This window comes from Mesoplodon mirus (assembly GCF_964341445.2).
Source record: "Mesoplodon mirus genome assembly, chromosome: 3".
Classification (NCBI taxonomy): Eukaryota; Metazoa; Chordata; class Mammalia; order Artiodactyla; family Ziphiidae; genus Mesoplodon; species Mesoplodon mirus.
Genome location: NC_138978.1, coordinates 130,544,615 through 130,568,724, shown reverse-complemented (window position 1 = coordinate 130,568,724; position 24,110 = coordinate 130,544,615). Strand labels below are relative to the sequence as shown.

General features: G+C 40.5%; 1 protein-coding gene across 1 annotated transcript in view; it reads left to right on the top strand.

Moving 5' to 3' along the window:
* The window catches only part of DRC8 (dynein regulatory complex subunit 8), a gene marked incomplete at its 5' end in the record, with an annotated part of 134,264 nt that overhangs the window by 2,704 nt on the left and 107,450 nt on the right, over positions 1 to 24,110 (top strand). The window contains 2 exons of the mRNA XM_082612218.1: positions 3,364 to 3,542; positions 3,909 to 4,067. Coding sequence (XP_082468344.1) covers positions 3,364 to 3,542; positions 3,909 to 4,067 — 338 coding nt within the window. The remainder of the gene's footprint in view (positions 1 to 3,363; positions 3,543 to 3,908; positions 4,068 to 24,110) is intronic.

Genomic DNA, 24,110 nt, shown 5'->3' with positions numbered 1-24,110 from the left:
CCAGAATTTTTGCCCTTAACATTCTTCTCTAAATATTCAGGTTACGAAATAGAATATAACGATGATATCTTACATTTATAAAGAAGCAGGATAGCAGAGTGGCTCTGGAATCAGAACTAGATTCCTAGCCAGCTCTTACCAACCAGCTTTGAAACCTTAAACAGGCCATTAATGTGAATATATAGCTTTTTCATCTGTAAAACGGAGTTGCTATCAGCCTCGTAAAGATTAAAAGAGATAATATATACAAAGTATTTAAAGAGTTATTTTTATTATTGTAACTGTAATGAAACTGTACTCTTATTCTGTTGTATTCTAATAAGGTTCTCCTTTTCAGATCACAGGGTTAGGTTACTTGCCTTATGGGTAGGGGTAGTGTAGGAGTAGTGTTTTCCTTGAAAGGCTGGACATTCTATTTTTTTTTTTTTTTTTGCTGTACGCGGGCCTCTCACTGTTGTGGCCTCTCCCGTTGCGGAGCACAGGCTCCAGACACGCAGGCTCAGCGGCCATGGCTCACGGGCCCAGCCGCTCCGTGGCATGTGGGATCTTCCTGGACCGGGGCACGAACCCGCGTCCCCTGCGTCGGCATGCGAACTCTCAACCACTGCGCCACCAGGGAAGCCCCAAGGCTGGACATTCTTGATGTTAATCATCCAAGGAAGGGATGCAGGTTCCATTAGAAAACTGGAATTAGACCAGAGAAGTAACACCATCCCTCTCGCTTTCCTGGGTCTAGAGCCCAAGGAAGCTAGATATGTTTAAGGCTGCTCATGCTTGGTAAGATTTAAAAATGGCAAGGTGGAAATCAGGAAGGGGCCACAAACTTAAGATGAAGCTCTATCATGTAAGCTAGATCACATCAGGCAGGCAGCAGATTCTAGTAGTAACCTGTGTAAGACCTGGAGTCAGACCACCTCCCAGTCGTGTAGCTGAAGCACTGGAAAAGGAAACTCTCCAAGTCGAAGTTGAATCTCAGAAAAGAAGTTGGGGTTTGACCTCTAAGTACTCCTTCCTACATGGAAGTGGGGATTCCTCACAAGTTCTCTAAAATTTTCAAAGCTTTCAGTTACATCTATTCAGTCTCATGAAAACTCTAAGGCAAGGAGCTTGGACATTGCTATCTCCATTTTTCTAAGTTAACTAAGTTTTAAAGAGATTACAGACCTTGCCTAGGATCATGAGGTCAGTACAGGGCAATGGCTGAGGAAAATCCAGTTTAAAAAAAATTATTCCTAGTCCAAGGAGATGTCAACAATCTCCATACTAGGACAGTAAAGGTGCTGTGAAGATTTTTTACTGTCATTTTGCGTTATTCACACCACTTACCCTTTCCACTTTACCCACACCTTAGGTAAGTGAGTCAGCTGTATTCAGAAGAAACATTTCTGTCTCCCTCATGGGCACAGAACAGATGCCTGTGAGAAGAAATTTAACACTATAAATTCAATCATGCAAAAAGACATAACCTGTACACATCCCTCTGGCCCCACTGATTGGCAGAGTGGGCTTAAATTGTCACTTGGATAACCATTTTTCTTCACTTTGTGGAAAGTTTTCCAGAATCATTACAGACTTTTATGTCTCATCAGCTAATTAGTCAATTGAAAAGTACGTATTAAGCTCATAGTATGTGCCCCAAATTGGCATAGGTACTGTGGGTATACAAAAGGTGCATATATTAGGATCCAGTCTTCAAATCTAATTGGGGGGAGGAGTTAATTAACATAAATTGTTTTTACTCATCCAAACTTAAAGAGTGTTGCCTTAAATATGCTGTAGAAGTTCAGAGTAGAGATAAACGTGGTTTGAAATAATCTAGACAATGAAAAGCTTTTTTTTTTTTTTTTTAAAGCTTTCTTAATAAGTCATTGAGAAGACTAAATTCTGTCCTAATTTTAAAAATGCACATTATTTTAGACATAAACATTGAAAAGCTGTCCTAGACACTGCGGATATATGGACAAATAAAGCACTTCCTGTCCTCAAGAGCTTACCGTTTGTTAGGGGGAAACAAGTCACTGAAAATCAATGTGATTTGGGTCGACAGTATGGCTATGGTACCTCAGAGCAACGGGTTGTCAGGGACCTCAGAGTAACGGGTTGATAGGGAAAGCTTCGAGTGCATGACCTTTCAGGAGGTCACTGACAACAGGGATGGGACATATGTGTGTCTGTGGGAGGGTGAATGTTAGGGCAGAGAGAGAGGAGGGAAAGTCATTCCGTAAAAAGGAACTGAAAGCAGCACATGAAAAGGCACAGTAGCAGGCCTGAAGACTAAAGCTGGCGTTTCCCACGTTTATTTCAAAGGCCTTCATCGTCCATATGGAAAGAGGGGTCTTTAAAAAAACAATAGCTAGACCATGATGACTATGAAATTTAAATATACATGAGTGCTGATGACTACTTTTCGCTATTTTTCGGCATTAAGACCTTACTGTTCACGATTGTATTCATTTTATGTAAGTATATATCTTCTAATACGAGCCATTTTGTGAAGATTCAATTGTTTATAGTCAATTTCAGAGAGAATGCTGATGCAGCACCATATATCTCCTACAGAAAAAATATTTTAATAAAGAATATTAGTCAGTTTTCTTTAGGGTTTACTGAGGGATTATAGAAGCAGAATAATATGAGCATAAAAACTCAGTAAAACCATTAAATACCTTTTATTTTGAAGCCCTCTTAATATTTACAGTTAAGTTTATAATCGATTTTTACATAAAATCAACTAATTTAAATTAGTACACACATGCATTTAAATAGCATCTAAAACTCGTTAAAAAAATATTTGCTTGAACCATACTATTAGGCACATTACTCAAGAATCATTTTTAAAAGAAAATATGCTAGTATAGTGAATTTTTCCTTAAAATGAGACAAAAACTTAACATGCCACGGCTTCGAAGTTTTAGAAAAGCGAGATTTAAAACTTTCCCTCCCAGTAATTTTAACTGGAGGTCTTGTCAAATTTCACAAGAAATTTCATGTACGTAACAGTGAGCATAAGATGGGCACGTTTTTGTTGCTATGAGAACCTTCTATTTTTTTTTTTTTTTTTTTTTTTGCTGTACGCGGGCCTCTCACTGTTGTGGCCTCTCCCGTTGCGGAGCACAGGCTCCGGACGCACAGGCTCAGCGGCCATGGCTCACGGGCCCAGCCGCTCCGCGGCATATGGGATCCTCCCAGACCGGGGCACGAACCCGTATCCCCTGCATCGGCAGGCGGACTCTCAACCACTGCGCCACCAGGGAGGCCCGAGAACCTTCTATTTTGTATCAGAAATCGCAGCCTTGACGACGCAGTGTTTGCGCCGATTTTACACGTTTTTCTACAGCGATTCCGCTCCTCCAGTAATAACAGTTTAATGGCTCTGGTTTCCTCCCGCGCCGGCCCAGTTTTCCGTCCCAGCTCCAGCTCTCGCCCGCCGTGCAGTCCCCATCTCTGGGAACGGACGGCGAGCACTGGACGGGAGAAAACGGGGGGCCAGGTCCGGCCTCTCCGCGGGGTGCGGACTGGAAGAAGAGGAGGGGGGATTGCCGGTTGGTTCTGTCACCCCGGAGCCGAGTTCTGCACCCATCTCTCCAATTGCGTTTTAAAATATGCAGTAGAAAGAATCGAGCAACGCCACATCCTTCGAACTGGAGGGGAGGGGGAGAGCATTGTGTCCCCAAACGGATCATAAACAAGGGAAAGGAGGGGTTCGGAACTTTATTATTAAATATTTCCTCCACGCCAGAAAAACCAGGGCTCAGGCCTCGGTACTGAAGGAATAGGCTGAAGCCCCGGACGCGGCTCAGTGGTCGCCGGCGGCGGGTCCGGGCTTCCGGTCTCCCGGGCGCCAGAGGGTCATGGCGGGAAGGGGGAGGGCGCGCGCTCCAAACTTTCCCTCCCCCGCCCACGCCCAGGGTCTTCTTCCTTCGGGATTCGGAGCCGCCTATCCTCCAGGGCCGACTAGCCGCAGGGCTACAGGGGGCCAGGACGCCGCGACCTAGCTTAGCGACAGCGCTCTCCCCGGCGACGGCGCCGCAACAAGATGGCGGACGACAGAGACAGGGAAGGCACAGGTAAGAGGCGCCGCGGGAGCGCAGCCCTAGCCGCCCGCCACGATCCCGGGCCGCACGGGGGAGCTTCGGACAGGGTGGGTCGCCCTACCTCTGGACCCCACCCGCAGTGAGAGGGCTGACCGAGCCAGGTCCCGCCGCCCGCCCTGCAAGGGAGGCCCCCTCCCCTGTTCCTGCCGCCTCGCCCCGCCCCGCCCCTCCGCTCCCGCCCCTCCGCTCCCGCCCGGCAGCCATTCCGCCCCTCCCGCCCCTCCCGCCCCTCCCGCCCCTCCCGCTTCTCTGTTCCCGCCCGGCCCTGGTTCCGACCCCCTTCCTCGTCCCTTTTTCCGAGCCCCGAGCCTCGCTTCCAGCGCGGGTTGCGGCCGAGGCGCTGGCAGGGGAGGGCCATAATGGCGTCCTTGTTCACGGTCTCGGGGACGCCGCCTCCAATCCCTCGACCGGGCTCTGGTTGCCGCAGGCGCCACGCCGGCAGCCTCTCGGGCTGTGGGCCCCGGGGCGGGCCTGCGTGAGGACCGATCCGGCCGCCAGAGTCTGGCGGGCTCCTCCCCTGCCGCGCCGAAACCCCGCCCGGGCCAGCGGGCTGGCGTTCGCGGCCACCATTTTGCCTCCGTAATGGGGACGTTGGAGGACCTCCTCGAGGACACTGCCGCTCCTTCCGAGGCTCCAGGCTCCGAAGTGCCTGCTCGGTGGCTGGCGCTATGGTACCCTCCTGGTGTATTGTCTTAAACGAAAAAACAAAAAAACCCAACTTTAATAAAGACGAAAGAGCAAACTCCAGAGGGAACTCGTAGATCCCTGTGCGCTGGCCTGGTCTCTGCTGCGGTACCAGCCGGACCAGCGCGCGCGGTCGCGGCGTCAGAGGCGGGACTGGGCCTCGGGGCTCCGGGTCGCCATATCGGGGGGATTGATGTGCTTCATGTGTGGGGAAGCGAAAACCCGGTTATCCATGTTTACTTGCAAGACCGTTACGTTGTTTTAATTCGGCGGTTTGCTTAAAAACTTGATTCTCGGTTACTATCCTACGTTAGTTACTCAAAAATAATTGTTTATTTTGGTAATTGGCAAACTCATCGCAAAAACATCAAAAAGGCCATGAAACTGTAGAGGTAAACATCTTAGAAATGAAAATAATACTCCACCTTTGTTCTTTTCTTGAGTGCTTGAAACATCAACATACTATTTTTCTCAGCATGGAACAAAGATGTAATCAGGTTAACAAGTAATATTTACAAGTGTTAGAAGCCAGCCCTAGATACTTAGTCACTTGTCACGGTGATCACAGAAAATCAGCGGAGAAACCCACGAAACTGCAAAAGAGCTACCTACTGATAGCAATAATAATATTTGATTTTTTTATGGTGCCGTTAATCTAAAAGTCAGACTTATTTTTTACATGTTACCTTTCCTAAGATGTCCTTATAATTTTATCGTGCTGCTTGAAAAGTATAAGGTACATCCTAAGAAAATGATTACTTTTTTTTGGTATTAGTTTTAAAACTTCCCCAGAAAACCAGATGACTTACTTTGATTTATTAAATTATTATTTACGAAAAAATGGAAGAATCATTAGAAGATAATTTTAACAAGTTAATCGTGGATTTTTAAAAAAGATGATTAGGTCAGCCTGAGGAAAAAAAGCACTGTATTGTGCGGCAAATACAATTTTTTTTCTTCATTAAAAAAAAGTAGATTGAAAGCTGTTTTGATTTCTCAGTTTTCAAAAATATGTTTCTATTTAAAATAAGCTAATTCAAAGAAGAAACAATTCTGTCTATAGCCATAGAAGTAATGACTGTTAAAAGCTGGATGTCATTCATTCAGTTGGCATGTGTTTAATGCCTACCATATGGAAGGCATTCTGATTAGGTTAGAACTTCGGAGGATACAAATACTGAAAAAAATATTTTTTTCTCCCAAGGAAGGTGAGATCAGTAAGGGAGATAAGACATCCATAAATGGGAGGGAACAGTCAGCTGGACTGAGCAGTCTGTCCCCTCCTGCTGTGGGCAGCAGCCTGGTATCACTGGGAGCTTATCAGAAAGGAAGGAGCTCAGTCCCTGCCCCTGACCTACTGAATCAGTCTGCATTTAAGCACACCTGCAGGTGATCCACATGCACATTAAAGTTTGAGAAGCACTGTTTTATGGTATATCTCATTTATTCCTTTTTTTGTTTGTTTTCTTTGAATTTTATTTTATTTTTTATACAGAAGGTTCTTATTAGTAATCTATTTTATACATATTAGTGTATATACGTGAATCCCAATCTCCCAATTCATCCCTCCCCCCACCCCTGCTTTTCCCCCATGGTGTCCATACATTTGTTCTTTACATCCGTGTCTCTATTTCTGTCTTGCAAACCAGTTCATCTGTACCGCTTTTCTAGATTCCACATATATTCATGAATATATGATATTTGTTTTCCTCTTTCTGAGTTCACTCTGCATGACAGTCTCTAGGTCCATCCACGTCTCTACAAATGACCCAATATTGTTCCTTTTTATGGCTGAGTAATATTCTGTTGTATACATGTACCACATCTTCTTTGTCCATTCGTCTCTCGATGGGCATTTAGGCTGCTTCCGTGACCTGGCTACTGTAAATAGTGCTGCAATGAACATTGGGGTTCATGTGTCTTTTTGAATTATGGTTTTCTCTGGGTATATGCCCAATCGTAGGATTGCTGGGTCATATGGTAATTCTGTTTTTAGTTTTTTAAGGAGCCTCCATACTGTCCATGGTGGCTGTATCAATTTACATTCCCACCAACAGAGCAAGGGGGTCCCCTTTTTTCCACACCTCTCCAGCATTTGTTGTTTGTAGATTTTCTGATGATGCCCATTCTAACCAGTGTGAGGTGATATGTCATTGTAGTTTTGATTTGCATTTCTCTGATAATTAATGATGTTGAGCAGCTTTTCATGTGCCTCTTGGCCATCTGTATGTGCTCTTTGGAGAAATGTCTATTTAGGTCTTCTGCACATTTTTTTGAATGGGTTGTTTGTTTTTTTTGCTATTGAGCTGCATGAGCTGTTTATATATTTTGGAAATTAATCCTTTGTTGATTCGTTTGCAAATATTTTCTCACATTCTGAGGGTTGTCTTTTCATCTTGTTTATGGTTTCCTTTGCTGTGCAAAAGCCTGTAAATTTCATTAGGTCCCATTTGTTTAGTTTTGTCTTTATTTCCATTTCTCTAGGAGGTGGGTCAAAAACGATCTTGCTGTGATTTATGTCAAAGAGTGTTCTTCCTATGTTTTCCTCTAAGAGTTTTATAGTGTCCGGTCTTACATTTAGGTCTTTAATCCATTTTGAGTTTATTTTTGTGCATGGTGTTAGGAAGTGTTCTGATTTCATTCTTTTACATGTAGCTGTCCAGTTTTCCCAGCACCACTTATTGAAGAGATTGTCTTATCTCCATTGTATATCCTTGCCTCCTTTGTCACAGATTAGTTGACCATAGGTGTGTGGGTTCATCTCCGGACTTTCTATCCTGTTCCATTGATCTATATTTCTGTTTTTGTGCCAGTACCATATTGTCTTGATTATTGTAGCTTTGTAGTATAGTCTGAAGTCAGGGAGTCTGATTTCTCCAGCTCTGTTTTTTCCCCTCAAGACTGCTTTGGCTATTTGGGGGCTTTTGTGTCTCCATACAAATTTGAAGAATTTTTGTTCTAGTTCTGTAAAAAATGCCATTTGGTAATTTGATAGGGATTGCACTGAGTCTGTAGATTGCTTTGGGTAGTACAGTCATTTTCACAATGTTGCTTCTTCCAATCTAAGAACATGGTGTATCTCTCCATCTGTTTGTATTGTCTTTGATTTCTTTCATCAGTGTCTTACAGTTTTCTGCATACAGGTCTTTTGTCTCCTTAGGTAGGTTTATTCCTAGGTATTTTATTCTTTTTGTTGCAGTGGTAAATGGGAGTGCTTCCTTAATTTCTCTTTCAGATTTTTCGTTCTTAGTATATAGGAATGCAAGGGATTTCTGTGCAGTAATTTTGTATCCTGGAACTTTACCAAATTCATTGATTAGCTCTAGAAGTTTTCTGGTGGCATTTTTTAGGAATATCTATGTATAGTATCATGTCATCTACAAACAGTGACAGTTTTACTTCTTTTCTAATTTGTATTCCTTTTATTTCTTTTTTTTTCTCTGATTGCCGTGGCTAGCACTTCCAAAGCTATGTTGAATAATAGTGGCGAGAGTGGACATCCTTGTCTTGTTCCTGATCTTAGAGGAAATGCTTTCAGTTTTTCACCACTGAGAATGATGTTTGCTGTGGGTTTGTTGTATATGGCCTTTATTATGTTGAGGTAGGTTCCCTCTATGTCCACTTTCTGGAGAGTTTTTATCATAAATGGATGTTGAATATTGTCAAAAGCTTTTTCTGCATCTATTGAGATGATCATATGGTTTTTATTCTTCAATTTGTTAATGTGGTGTTTCACAGAGATTGGTTTGTGTATATTGAAGAATCCTTGCATCCCTGGGATAAATCCCACTTGGTCATTGTGTATGATCCTTTAAATGTGCTGTTGGATTCTGTTTGCTAGTAATTTGTTGAGGATTTTTGCATCTAGATTCGTCAGTGATATTGGTCTGTAATTTTCTTTTTTTGTAGTATCTTTGTCTGGTTTTGGTATCAGAGTGATGGTGGCCTCATAGAGTGAGTTTGGGAGTGTTCTTTCCTCTGCAATATTTTGGAAGATTTTGAGAAGGGTGGTGTTAGCTCTTTTCTAAACATTTGATAGAACCTGTGAAGCCATGTGGTCCTGGACTTTTGTTTTTTGGAGGATTTTTAATCACAGTTTCAATTTTAATGCTTGTGACTGGTCTGTTCATATTTTCTATTTCTTCCTGGTTCAGGCTTGGATGGTTATACCTTTCTAAGAATTTGTCCATTTCTCCCAGGTTGTCCATTTTATTCTCATAGAGTTGCTTATAGTAGTTTCTTATGATGCTTTGTATTTCTGCGGTATCCATTGTAACTTCTCCTTTTTCATTTCTAATTTCAGTGGTTTGGGTCCTGTCCCTCTTTTTCTTGATGAGTCTGGCTAAAGGTTTATCAATTTTGTTAATCTTCTCAAAGAACTAGCTTTTAGTTTTATTGGTCTTTGCTATTGTTTTCTTTGTTTCTATTTCATTTGTTTCTGCAGTGATCTTTATGATTTCTTTCCTTCTGGTAACTTTGGGTTTTGTTTGTTCTTCATTCTAGTTCCTTTAGGTATAAGGTTAGATGGCTTATTTGAGATTTTTCTTGTTTCTTTGAGGTAGGCTTGTATTGCTGCAACTTCCCTCTTAGAACTGCTTTTGCTGCATCCCATAGGTTTTGGATCGTTGTGTTTTGTTGTCATTTGTTTCTAGGTATTTTTTGATTTCCTCTTTGATTTCTTCAGTGATCTTTTGTTTATTTAGTAACATATTGTTTAGCCTCCACGTGCTTGTGTTTTTTACATTTTTTTTTCCGTGTAATTGATTTCTAATCTCATAGCATTGTGGTCTGAAAAGATGCTCGATATGATTTCAGTTTTCTTAAATTTACTGAGGGTTGATTTGTGACCTAAGGTGTGATCTATCCTAGATAATGTTCCACGTGCACTTGAGAAGAAAGTGTAATCTTCTGTTTCCGGATGGAATGTCCTATGAATATCAATTAAATCTGTCTGGTCTGTTGTGTCGTTTAAAGCTTGTGTTTCCTTATTAATTTTATGTTTGGATGATCTGTCCACTAGTGTAAGTGAGGTGTTAAAGTCCCCCACTATTACTGTGTTACTGTCGATTTCCTCTTTTATAGATGTTAGCAGTTGCTTTATGTATTGAGGTGCTCCAATGTTGGGTTCATATATTTTTATAATTGTTATATCTTCTTGGATTGATCCCTTGATCATTATGTAGTGTCCTTCCTTGTCTCTTGTAACATTCTTCATTTTAAAGTCTATTTTTCTGATATTAGTATTGCTATTCCAGCTTTCTTTTGATTTCCATTTGCATGGAATATCTTTTTCCAGCCCCTCACTTCCAGTCTGTGTGTCTCTAGGTCTGAAGTGGGTCTCTTGTAGACAGCATATATATGGGTGTTGTTTCTGTATCCATTCAGCGAGCCTCTATCTTTTGGTTGCAGTATTTAATCCATTCACATTTAAGGTAATTAATCCATATGTGTGTTCCTATTACCATCTTCTTAATTGTTTTGGTTTTTTTTTGTATGTCCGTTTTTTCTCTTGTATTTCTCACTTAGAGAAGTTTCTTTAGCATTCATGATAGAGCTGGTTTGGTGGTGCTGAATTGTCCTAGCTTTTGTTTGTCTGTAAAGCTTTGATTTCTCCGTCAAATGAATGAGATCCTTGCTGGGTAGAGAAACCTTGGTTGTAGATTCTGCCCTTTCATCACTTTAAATATATTATGCCACTCCCTTCTGGTTTGTAGAGGTTTTGCTGAGAAATCAGCTGTTAACCTTATGGGAGTTCCCTTGTATGTTATTTGTTGTTTCTCCCTTGTTGCTTCTAATAATTTTTCTTTGTCTTTAATTTTTGTCAATTTGATTACTGTGTGTCTTGGAGTGTTTCTCCTTGGGTTTATTCTTCCTGGGACTCTCTGTGCTTCCTGGACTTGGGTGGCTATTTCCTTTTCTATGTTAGGGAAGTTTTCGACTATAATCACTTCAAATATTTTCTTGGGTCCTTTCTCTCTCTCTTCTCCTTCTGAGACCACTATAATGTGAATGTTGTTGTGTTTAATGTTGTCCCACAGGTCTTTTAGGCTTTCTTCATTTCTTTTTCATACTTTTTTCTTTATTGTGTTCTGTGGCAGTGCTTTCCATCATTCTGTCTTCCAGGTCACTTATCCGTTCTTCTGCCTCAGTTATTCTGCTATTGATTCCTTCTAGTGTATTTTTCATTTCAGTTATTGTATTGTTCATCTCTGTTTGTTCTTTAATTCTTCTAGGTCTTTGTTAAACATTTCTTGCATCTGCTTGACCTTTGCGTCCATTCTTTTTCCAAGGTCCTGGATCATCTTCACTGTCATTATTCTGAATTCTTTTTCTGGAAGGTTGCCTATCTCCACTTCATTTAGTTGCTTTTCAGGGGTTTTATCTTGTTCCTTCATCTGGTACATAGTCCTCTGCCTTTTCATTTTGTCTTTCTTTTTGTGAATATGGTTCTCATTCTGCAGCCTGCAGGATTGTAGTTCTTCTTGCTTCTGCTGTCTGCCCTCTGGTGGATGAGGCTCTCTAAGAGGCTTGTGCAAGTTTCCTGATGGGAGGGACTGGTGGTGGGTAGAGCTGGGTGTTGCTCTGGTGGGCAGATCTCAGTAAAGCTTTAATCAGCTTGTCTGCTGATGGGTGGAGCTGGGTTCCCTCCCTGTTGATTGTTTGGCCTGAGGCGACCCGGCACTGGAGCCTACATTCTCTTTGGTGGGGTAATGGCGGACTCTGGGAGGGCTCACGCCGAGGAGTACTTCCCAGAACTTCTGCTGCCAGTGTCCTTGTCCCTGTGGTGAGCCACAGCCATCCCCCTGCCGCTGCAGGGGACCCTCCAACACTAGCAGGTGGGTCTGGTTCAGTGTCCTATGGGGTGATTGCTCTTTCCCCCTGTGTCCTGATGCTCAGAGTACTTGGTGTGTGTCCTCCAACAGTGGAGTCTCTGTTTCCCCCAGTCCTGTTGAAGTTCTGCAATCAAATCCCGCTAGCCTTCAAAGTCTGATTATCTGGGAATTCCTCCTCCTGTTGCTGGACCCCCAGGTTGGGAGTGAACTCCAGTGGGTGGACTTCTGTGGTATAATTGTTCTCCAGTTTGTGAATCACCCACCCAGCAGTTATGGGATTTGATTTTATTGTGATTGCACTCCTCTTACTGTCTCACTGTGGCTTCTCCTTTGTCTTTGGATGTGGGGTATTTTTTTTTGGTGAGTTCCAGTGTCTTTCTGTTGATGATTGTTCAGCAGTTAGTTGTCATTCTGGTGCTCTCACAAGAGGGAGTCTCATTTACTCTTTACAACAGTTTTATGAGTTAACTAGCTGCAGTTTGAAGGCCATGATGAAATAAAAGTATGTTGTCTGAGGATAAACTAGAGATTCATATGCTGATATCATCTTTGTTTACACATATTCCACTCCTATATTTGATTCTGAACTCTGAAGTTTCAGAAATTACATCTAACCAATTAATAAGAATAGACCTGGCTTTGAGGATACACACAAGCTAACTAAACTTGTGAAGAGTGATGTGCAAACCTGAATAGTGATTTATTAATTTAAATAGGGGTATGTTGATACATTGATCAGAAAGCTGGCCTCTGCAATATCATATATTGTTTTATGTGTATTAAGCTTTTGGAGAGGGCAAATCTACATTTCTAAAGTTTCTTGATGAGCATGGAATCACGCAAAAGAAAAAGGATAGATTTGAAGGATATATCCATTACCTTATAAGCTCAAAGAGGGTGGGAAGGTCACTTCTTTATATTCAGTGTCTTGCAGAGTGTACAGCACATGGTAGGAATTCAATAAATATTGTTGCATTCAGATCATTTGAATTAATTAAAAGTGTTTATGTTTTAATCAAAGCATTACTTACTGTTTCCCCAAAAATCTACACATAAAACACATAAAGCTATTGTTAGGGGTTTTTTCCTTTTTCTTTCAGGTAAGCTATATGCTTTTATTTCATCTGGCTCAGCAAACATTTTTTGAGAGCCATGGTATTCACTGGCATGTCTTTAAAAAATAAAAACATACATGTATTTTGAATTGCTCATATTTAATCTTGAATTTTTTTAAAGTTGTAAAGGAGGATTAAGTTTCTGGATAGCCATTGCACCTAGCTCTTCTTTAACATTTAGGGATTAATCTTGATACAAGTAGTGAGAATATTGGTAAGGAAAAGTAATTAAATCTGTGATGGGTTTCTTGCTCTATTTATAAAATTTTTCTGTAAGATTATATACATTGAAATCATGCTTATTTGTAGCATTTTTGTACTTTAACATAACTTATCTTTTTTCCTAGATTAAAAAATGTAACATAGTTATGTTAGCAAATAGAAGAATTAAATATTTTATAATCAAGTTAATTTTTTTAAAAAGGACTTAATTTTATTTGTTTTACTGAAAGGGGGATTTTTGAAATGGGATAGGAAAAAATATTTTTGAATTTCTGTCATTTCTGTATAAGTTTCCTCAGCCAGAGCATTATGGTTTTTGTTTTTTTCTCTTCTTCTTTATTTGTTTAAAATGGATAATCAATGCAGTTGTTGATTCTTTGGATCTTTAAATCTTATTTTAATGTTTCTGTCTCCTAGAGAATTTTATATGGGACTGGAAGGATCTTCTACTTGTGATTAAAATCATGTCTAGGAAACAGACTGCTTAGGAATAACATTCTAATTTTTGGCAGGCTAGTGAGCTTTGGAAGGTGTGTCAGTTTTTTTTTTTAAACAAGCTTCAGATACTTAAAGTTCTTTCTAGGATTTACTATTTTTGTTTGTATTAAAATATTCTTTCGACTTTGCATGCTTTGGTAATATTGCTTGGTAAAGTGCTTCCAATTCCTTATCAACTCCTGGATGTCTTCGAAGTTTTACAAGTTTTTTTTGTTTTGTTTTGTGTTTTGTTTCCCCATATTGTGTCATTCCTCTCAAAACCCAACATTTGGAAATCTAAAGTAAAAAATAGAAATTACAGGTGAATATTATTTTTTAAAAAGTGAACTGTTGATAGTACAGAGCACAGTATGGAATAGTAGAAAACGTGAGCTTTGGAGTAAGATTTGAATTTGAATTACAGCTTTCTCAAGCTGTATCTGATCTTAGCCAAGATGCTAAACCTAAGGATCTTCAGGTTCCTCAAATGTAAAGTGGGAATAGTTATATCTATTTCATAATATTGTTGTAATGTGGGCAGTATTTTCTTATTCATCCTTATTACCCTCATCACCCCACAATGCCTGACATTAAAGGAATGCTGAATAAATAGGAAGGAAAGTGGTTGGTGCATTCTAGGGAGTTAGTAGCTGTTTAGATTAGTAGATTCTATATGCATGACATGGAATCTAAGGGTTAAGAAAAACTTTAAGTCTTACCAATTATTGCTCACACATGATGCATTCATGCATATTTGGGGGCCATTTAATAAATTTTCCCCCTATTTTAGACTGATTAGCATTCAGGGAGAGACTAACTGAAGAAGAAAACTAACTTATAGAAACCTAATTTGCTTCCTCTAATTCAGAATTATTAAGTTTGGAGAGGAAATTCCTTGGTGGTCCAGTGGTTAGGACTCTGCGCTTCCACTGCTGGCATCCTGGGTTCAATCCCTGGTCAGGGAATTAAGATCCTGTGAGCTGTGTGGCGCAACCAAAAAAAAAAAAAAAGAAAGAAAAGTTTGGAGAAAAATTGGACTGAAATTTAGTTGTACTAACCTATAAAAATTTGTCAAGAAAATTTATAATTTAAAAAATCAAGTGGACAATGCAATACCATTTCATACCCATTGCTGTTGTTTTTTATAGTAGCAACAGCAACACAAAATAATGTATTAGTGAGGATGTAGAGGAATTGAAGCCATTGTGGACATTTAACTGGGAATGTAAAAAGTAAAATGGTGCAGCTGCTGTGGAAAATAGTATGGTGGTTCCTCAGAAAATTAGAAATTGCATTGCCATATGATCCAACAAATCCACTATATACTATATCTGGGTATATACCCCAAATAATTGAAAGCAGGAACTTGTACAGATATTTGTACACTTGTATTTATAGCAGCATTATTCACAATAGTTGAAAGGTGGAAGCAACTCAAGTGTCCATCAGTGGATGAATGGATAAACAAAGTGTGGCATATACATAATTATTATTCAGCCTTAGAAAGGAAAGAAATTCTGACATATACACTGCATGGATGTATATGTTCATGCATATTTGAGGACATTTTGCTGAGTGGATTTAGCCAGTCACAAAAAGACAAATACTGTATGATTCCACTTCTATGAGGTGCCTAGAGTAGTCAAATTCATAGTAGAATGGTGGTTGCCAGGGGAAGGATAAAAGGGAGGTTGTTGTTTAATGGGTAGGATGCCAAAAACTCAGCCTTTGTACACCAGTGCCAAATTGAATCTTGGAGACAGAATTTTGGACAAAGTAGAAAAGAATAACTTTGTTTCTTTGCAAGGCAAATGGGGACACAGCAGGCTTGTGCCCCTCAAAACTCTGTGTCCTTCCCCAGGAGGATTTGGTGAGGAGTTTTATAGCAGTGGTTCAAGGGTGGGGTTGATGATAAGGATTAGGGTGTGTGCAGGGCCTGCACTCCTTTAATCTGGCCTTAGGTGATCTGATGAGTTTCTGTGGTTCCTTTAATCTGGCCTCAGGTGTTCTCTTGAAGAACTTCTCTGGTTCCTTTCATCTAGAATGAAGAATGCTAACATCTTCCATTTATTGGGGGTTTTAGTTCTGTAAAGAGCTAAAAGGTGTTATGTGTATCCCTGAAGGAGAAACCAAGACCCTGCTGCACCACTGTTTCTTGACTGCTCCTCCCTTGTCTCTGCATCCCCTCCCTTCCCTGATTAGCAACTGTTCAAATCTGTCCTTTGGGACTCTGGGAAGGTTGTGGAGGTTGGAGTCTATTTCCTATGAGCAAGAAATGCGGGACACAGAAAGGCTTCTGTGCCCAGGAGCCCCACAGAGTCGTGCTTGGTTTCTCTCCCCCCTTTTCTTTGTTCCTCCTCAGTCTTGAGAACAGATGCTGGACAAGAAAGGGAATAATCATTTTGGATAGAAACAGTCATAAACTTGGCAGACGAACTTTGTTTTAGGGGGATTCAGTTTTAATCCCCCTTTTCAGTTTTATCTTTCCCCAAATCTTTCAGGGAATGGGGTTACTGCCACTCTGGCTACTTACTGCTGAAATGGGGTATAGTCCTGCCTAAATTTTACGGAATGGCTACCAAATTAAAAATATTTGAGTTCCAAGTCATGGATCCGAGTCTTGTATGATTAAGATCTCAATCCCTTGGTCCACCATTTTGGTGCAACAGACCCAGTTAGAAGTAGGAGGAGTCACAACTTCCACAATGGTTACTTAGTTTTACCTTGGATATCTGAACCGTAGTTATTCCATTTTGACCTTCAAATGTATTCTCCTCCTCAATGGCCAAAGCAGATTTATAATGCATGTCCAAAGGGCCACAAAATAGGCCACTTTTAAAACTTAAACCATGTATAAGCCAGAGTGACTTCCCCATACCACAATACATACAGATTTTTTTTCTTTCATCATTTCCTCTTTTGACTTCAAGTAGAAAATATTGATGATTGAAATATTTGTCCCTTGATGCTGGGGTGATTCAGCTGTTTGCTCTGGGTGTAGATGATGTCCCTTGCTGCTATGCCTCCTTTATATTTGTCTAGGTAGTCCACATTGGGGGAGAACTGATCAGGTATTGTGAATGAGCTCAGAGGTATGTTAATGAGGAAACACTTTATAGACCATACACTTTATTGTTTATACCCAATTGTTACACAAGCATTGTACATGTGCTTTTAGCAGTAGACCCAGTTCAGCAGTGTGATGTGAAATTTATCAGAGACCTGTATTTGTCAAAAGGGTCCTTCACATAAATCCTCTTGAAGATGAAGCACTTTTCAAAAGTATCAGAGTGTAATAATAACTGTCTATAAATCACAGAAAGACTTAAAAAGTCATGGTTAAACATTTAGTCACAGTGATTGACAAAAGAAACTTAGTTATTGCTGTGACATACAACATTTACAAATAACTAGAATTATGACTGATAAAATTTTACCAGGACATGCTAGAATTTTAGGAATTACTGACTTGACAATGCTTCCCATGTAATTTAACATGTTAATTTAGTATTTCTCTGAGATGCCTCAAGGTTCCTCTGAAGGACCTAAGTTGGCTGGAGGTCTGAAGAACTTTTAGAATCTGCCAAACAATACTTATTTACTTAACCAAAGTGAAAAGATTTCAAAGGCAAATACAGATCACTTAAAGGCAAAGAAACTCATAAGCTGTTATCAAAATATTCCCAGAAAACTTCGGAGGGAGAAACCAAATCCGGTCTTGCCCCAGCCCACTCCCAGCAAAATCCATTTACCCAAATAGATTTAATTCAATGTTAGAAAATCCTGATCATGCACAACTCTTTTCTCAGTGTCCCTTTTTCACACACTTTCCATCACATTCTGCATCCATATTATTTTGTCCCTTATTTTTTTCCCCATTCAGAAACAACCAGCTCTAGGACAAAATGACTTTCTTTTCTCTTTGTACCATTCTCCTATTACCTTACTGTTCACTTTCTTTATTATGTAGCTGCATGAGTGCTTGAACATACGGAATTTTTCCTGTCTTTTCGTTCCTGTGAGAAAACAACTCTAGCTGGACGATAGTATAGTAATTTAGGCTACCATTCAAAAACTACCTTTCCTCATTTTCAAGAATATATGTTGCCCAAACAGAATTACAATAGAATCTCATTCCTTTTTCTTAGCCATAGGTTTATAACTATAGGTCAACCAGTCTACCAGGATTTTCCCCAGGGGGCTATCAGATGGAATTTAAGAAGAAGTGCTTCCCATGTTTGATTGATAGAACACTCATGTGTGGACTAAGAACAAACCAAAATCCTTGCCAGCAACAGAAGCTTCGAACCAAAGAAACCAAAAACCAAACAGAAACTAAAAACCAAATAGCACAAGGGTCAAATTGGCTTCCAAGTCCCAACTTAGCCTGTGACCTCTGTTCAAGCAGTGTGCCTTCCAAATGGGATTTCCCAGAATAAAAAATCCCCCAAATGGGAACCAGGGTTCCTCTAAATGGGCAGGGCCAAAGGGGCCTCGGACTGCATGCCAGGGGACGTACCACATGCTGGCTGAGGTATCATGATGTCCCAGACACTACTTTTCTCCTTCCCCAAAATAATTCCTTAGAGTAGGATATTCAGGCTGTCATAGGCAGGAAGAAGAGAGGAATGTTCTTGAGATGAAGATGGCCTCAGCAGCTGCTAGGATGGTCCCGCTTCCTCCATCTGCTCCCGCCTGGGAGTTCCAGCTGCCGGGATGGTGGAATGGGTGTGACTGGGGCTTGTCCTTTCTAGGCAAGTGTCCCAGGTTATCTGGCCATTAAAGGAATTCTCCAATCCTTTGCTCTCTTGAAAGAGGCTGACATGGAGAAAACCTTGGAGTGTCTGATTCAACCAGGGGACCCCTGTGGGGCTGTCCACAAGTCAGCCCCATGTTGGGTGCCAAATTTGATGCCAAAAACTCATCCTCTGTGCACTGGTGCTGAATCAAATCTTGGAGGCAGAGAACTGGGTAAAGTTCTCTGTCTTGGCAAAGAATAGATTTATTGCTTTGCCAGGCAAAGGGGGATACAGCTGGCTTGTGCCCTGAAAAACTGTGTGTCCCAACCCGGTGGGATTTGGTGAGGAGTTTTATAGCAGTGGTTCAAGAGTGGGTTGCTAATAATGATCAGGGTGTGTGCAGAGCCTGCATCCCTTTAATCTGGCCTCAGGTGGTCTCCTGATGAGCTTCTCGAGGTTATCAAACTGTGACCTTCTCTCTGGAACATCTTCCATTTGGTGGGGGTTTTAGTTCTGCAGAAGAGCTTAAAGATACAAGTCCCCTACATACAAACAAGTTCTATTCTGAGAGAGTGTTTGTATGTCCAATTTGTAAGTCCAACAAAGTTAGCCTAGGTACCCAACTAACACAATTGGCTACATAGTACTGTACTGTAATAGGTTCATAATACTTTTCACACAAATATATAAAAAGCAAACAAACATGAAAAATAAGACATTTTTAACCTTACAGTACGGTGCATTGAAAAGTACAGTAGTACAGTAAGACAGCTGACATACAGGTGCTGACATCGAGTGAATGGACAAGAAGAGTTACTGACTGGAGGAGGGAGGGGAGGTGGGAGATGGTAGAGCTGAAGGATCATCAGTAATAGGAGACAGAGGGCAAGCTGCAATTTCACTCATGCCTGATGTTGATGGAGTGCACATTTACATCTTTGAAAGTTTGCAACTTGAAGGTTCATATGTAGGGGACTTACTGTATGGTTATGTGTATCCCTTGAAGGGGAACCAGGACCCTGTCCCAAGGCTGCACTATTGTTTCTTGACTGCTCCTCCCTTGTCTCTGCATCCCCTCCCTTCCCTGATTAGCAACTGTTCGAATCTGCCGTTTGGGACTCAGGAAAGGTCATGGAGGCTGGAGTCTATTCCCTACAAATAAGAAATGGGGGACACAGAAAGGCTTCCATGCCCAGGAGCTCCACAGGGTCCTGCTAGGTTTCAGGTATAGTGTTCAGTTTTGCAAGATAAGAGTTCTGGAGATTGCACAACAGTGTGAATATCCTTAATGCTACTGAATGGTTAAGATGGTTAAAATGGTTAAGATGGTTAATTTTTTGTTATGTCTATTTTACCTTACTTAAAAAAAGTCAAATGGAAATGTTTCATCCAAAAAAAAATTGTCATTGTTTTTGGAAGGCACTTTGGAAATTTGTATTACTTAAAGTTTTTTATAAATTTGGAGACATTGATAAAATCTACTTATCTGACAAATGGGGATACAAAGTAAATTGTTATTGACTTGTTGGATTGTAGCCATTTAAAACCATATAAAAATTATGTGTGTAAATGTGTAAGAATGACAGGGGAAAACAGAAGATGATATCAGAGTGGTCAGATTTTTCCAGGGGCATTTATTTTTAAAGAGTCTCATATTAATGTCATTTCTACAAAATTTTAAGACTCACATAGCAACTATTTTTATATTTTAAAATCTGAATGATAATTATAAATTATTCTTACCCATTTGTGAAAACATATTTACCAAGTCCAATACTTCACAATGCTTTGTAAACCTCTAGTATGGATTTTTTTAGATATTAAGAGTATAATAAAATAATTTTTTTTTTTGCGGTACGCGGGCCTCTCACTGTTGTGGCCTCTCCCGTTGTGGAGCACAAGCTCCAGACATGCAGGCTCAGCGGCCATGGCTCACAGGCCTAGCCACTCCGCGGTATGTGGGATCTTCCCGGACCGGGGCATGAACCCGTGTCCCCTGCATCGGCAGGCGGACTCTCAACCACTGCGCCACCAGGGAAGCCCAAAATAACATTTTTAAAATGTAGCACTAGGACTTCTCTGGTGGCACAGTGGTTAAGAATCTGCGTGCCAATGCAGGGGACACGGGTTCGAGCCCTGGTCCAGGAAGGTCCCACATGCCGTGGAGCAACTAAGCCCATGCGCCACAACTACTGAGCCTGTGCTCTAGAGCCCGCGAGCCACAACTACAGAGCCTGCATGCCACAACTACTGAAGCCCGCTTGCCTAGAGCCCATGCTCCACAACAAAAGAATCCACTGCAATGAGAAGCCCGTGCACTGCAACAAAGAGTAGCCCCTGTTCGCCACAACTAGAGGAAGCCTGCACGCAGCAACGAAGACCCAATGCAGCCAAAAATAAATAAATTCATTTAAAAACATAAATAAAATGTAGCAATAAATTTGGAGGTTAAGACCTGGGCTTGAATTTGGACACTGCTTTTTTTCAGATTTTACTTGGGCATGTCACTTAATTTCTTTAAACTTCAAAGAGTTCTCATCTAATGAGCTCTTTGAAGTAGGCACTGGGCTAAATATTTTACGTGAATTATGTTATTTAATCCTTCCAACAAACCTATTGGGAGATACCTCTTTTATCCCCTCTCTACAAATAACAGGGGCTTGGATGGTAAAGTGGAATTCCAGTTTCAGCTCCAACAGGTAAGAGCTTGGAAGTCATCACCCCTATTGCCATAAACTGGAAGAAATACTGGTAATTTTGGTGAATAGCTGATGGCTATGTGGAGGCTGTGTAAATGAGAAACTTCTGGGAGCCTACAGTCTTGGGAGGTCCCTCACACTTCCTTGGGTTTTACTTCCAGGAATCACACAAGGCTATCTGGTAAAGTGTCAAGAAAGACCTCCTTGTTGCTTTAGCAGGGAGGAGGGAGAAAGTAACCATTTTGAAATCTCCAGAACATTTTTTTTTTTTTTTTTTTGTGGTGCGCGGGCCTCTCACTGTTGTGGCCTCTCCCATTGTGGAGCACAGGCTCTGGACGCACAGGCTCAGTGCCCATGGCTCACAGGCCTAGCTGCTCCGCGGCATGTGGGATCTTCCCAGACCGGGGCACGAACCCGTGTCCCCTGCATCGGCGGGCGGACTCTCAACCACTGCGCCACCAGGGAAGCCCAAAATCTCCAGAACATTCTTCATAGCAAAGACCTGCTCTCCAGGAGGAAAAGACCTTACCAGAGCTTTGTCTTACCTATCTTTATTTAACCAACTCCAGGGCCCTGTAGCCTTCCTGTCTCATCTAAGAGGATGGGGATAAGCTAAAAAGCACTTGTGAAGGTCACAATTCAGAGACCCGGGTCCATTAAAAAACTGAAATTTAATCATGAGACTATAGAATGTTTTTCTTCACTTACAACTTATCACCACATCAACAGGGCTACAGTACAATAACACTGGATCACAAGTGAAAGATGTGTGAGATGCAAACTGTGTTTAAGGAGGAATTCTCAGAGGAATCTGGCACTTACAGCTACAGCAAACATTAAACACACCCTATTACTAGTCAAATTGACATAAAGCCTCACATTAATGATCTTCTGTCTCAGTTCCTATTACCTGATTCATCATGTGTGGTTTTTAACCAAAAGTTACAAGGCACGCTAAAAGGCAAGAAAAACAACCTGAAGAGAAAGCAAGCATCAGAACCAGACACAGATATATTATACAGATTTTGGAACTATCAGATAAAAAATTTAAGAGCTATGACTAATATGTTAAGGGCTGTAATGGAAAAAGTAGACAAAATGCAAGAACAGATGAGTATTGTAAGCAGAGAGATGAAAACTCTTAAGAAAGAAAAGGAAATGTTAGAGACCAAGTGCAGTGTAATGGAAATGAAGAATGCTTTTGATGGGCCTATCTATCAGTAGATTCAACATGGCTGAGGAAAGAATCATTGAGCTTGAAAATGATGTCAATAGAAACTTCCCAAACTGAAATGCAGGGAGAAAACATGAAAAACTAAAGCAAAACCCAGAGCATCCAAGAACTGGGACAATTAAAAAAGGTGTAAAATACACATAATTGGAATTACCAGAAGGAAAGGAATCAAAGAATGGAGCACAATAAATATTTGAAGTAATAATGGCCAAGAATTTTCCGAAATTAATGACAGACAGACACCAAACCAGATCCAGGAAGCTAAGGGAACACCATCAGAATAAATACCGAAAAGCTATGCCTTGGTATATTGTATTCAAACTGCGGAAAACCAAAGATAACAAGAAAATCCTGAAAGAAGCCAGAAAAAAAAAAAAAACTTACCTAGGCTTCTTGTCAGAAACCATGTAAAGCAGGATAGAGTGGACTGAAATATTTAAAGTGTTGAAAGACAGGTAAAGCAATGTGACCAAGGCCACTTAGCTAAGTGTTGAAGCAAGGACTCCAAAGCCAGTGCTCTTAGCCTCTATACCCCATATAGAGAAGTCAAGGGGAATTTTATATAAAAGGAAGGAAAAATTGGCCCATGATCTCATTATCTAGAGCAGTAGTTCTCAAACTTCAGTGTACATCAGCATCACCTGGACTAGTTAAACCATAGGCTGCTGGGTGCCATTCCCAGAGTTTCTGAACCAGCTAAGTCTGGGACGGCTGAGGTGGGACTGGGGGCCCGAGAATTTGCATTTCTAACAAGTTACCTTAGGATGAGGATGCTATTAAAAAACCATTGATCTAGAATCTAGAGTAAAATTTGCCATTTTAATATATTTCCTTCCAGGTTTTTTCTAGGCAGATTTGTATTTTTTTTGTTTTACAGATTTGAGATTACCATGTATATGGTTTTATATGCAGCTTTTCCACTTACTATTATAAGCACTTTTTCATGTCATAAGTATTTCTCAAACATTATTTTTAATACCTGGCATTAATTATATTTATGAAATATATTTAAGCTTTCCCTGACTGTTGGATGTTTACATTGTTTCCAAATTTTCTGTGCTATAATGCTGCAGTGAATATTCAATGAATGCCTGTGTCAAGAATCTTTTGACACAGCTTTGATCCCCACCCTCTATCCCCTTTGGAAAAATGATTTCATTCAATCTTGTCTTTGTTGGTTCTTGCTAGTTATAATACTTATGAGTTACAGAAGGTAATCTAATTTCTAAATTCTGTGAGTACCTTGTTGTGATTCTTTTGTACTACTTACATTATTTTCTTTTAAAAATGTTTCATCAAAGATACATAATTATCAGTCAGCTTATGATCAGGGTAAGATACATCTTTTTGCTTATTGTTTGTCCTATTATAGTGGAAACTCCATGAAGTCAGAGACTTTATTTCACTTACTGTTTAATCCCTAGAATTTAGAACAATTGTAGGAGGTAGTAGTCAGCCTGTAAATATTTGTTGAAGGAATGAATAAACCAGGAGTAACACATTGAGTAAAGAAGTTTAATGTCACCCTGCATGGTCTTATTATGGGTAAATGTATTTTTCTGTTAACCTTCTAAAAATATTGAAAATAGCTCAGAGTTACCCTCATTACATTTGCAGAGGCACTCAGATTGGAAATTACATATTTAATCCAAGCTCATCATTTAAACAGCTAGAATGGCACTTCTACTTCAACATGGTGATTGAACACCCCTTTATTTTTACTCTTTCTGAAACCCCACTAGAATGACAGTAAAGGAATAAAAAAAAGCTATAAACTTACAAAAATAAAGAGAATAGGAGAGGAGATAATGGGATTTGTAAAAAGACATTACTAGAAGAGGTAATAAATTATTAAATTGATGGATGAGTGGCCACTAACTTAGCAGAACCAAAGAAAATAAACGTAAGCCTATAGAGGAGGGAGCCTAAAAGAAACAAACCAAGTGGAGCTGTAAAATCCTGGAAGGGCTTAGGATTGGAGGCAGCAGCCGTCTCTGATGGCCTGTGTGTGGA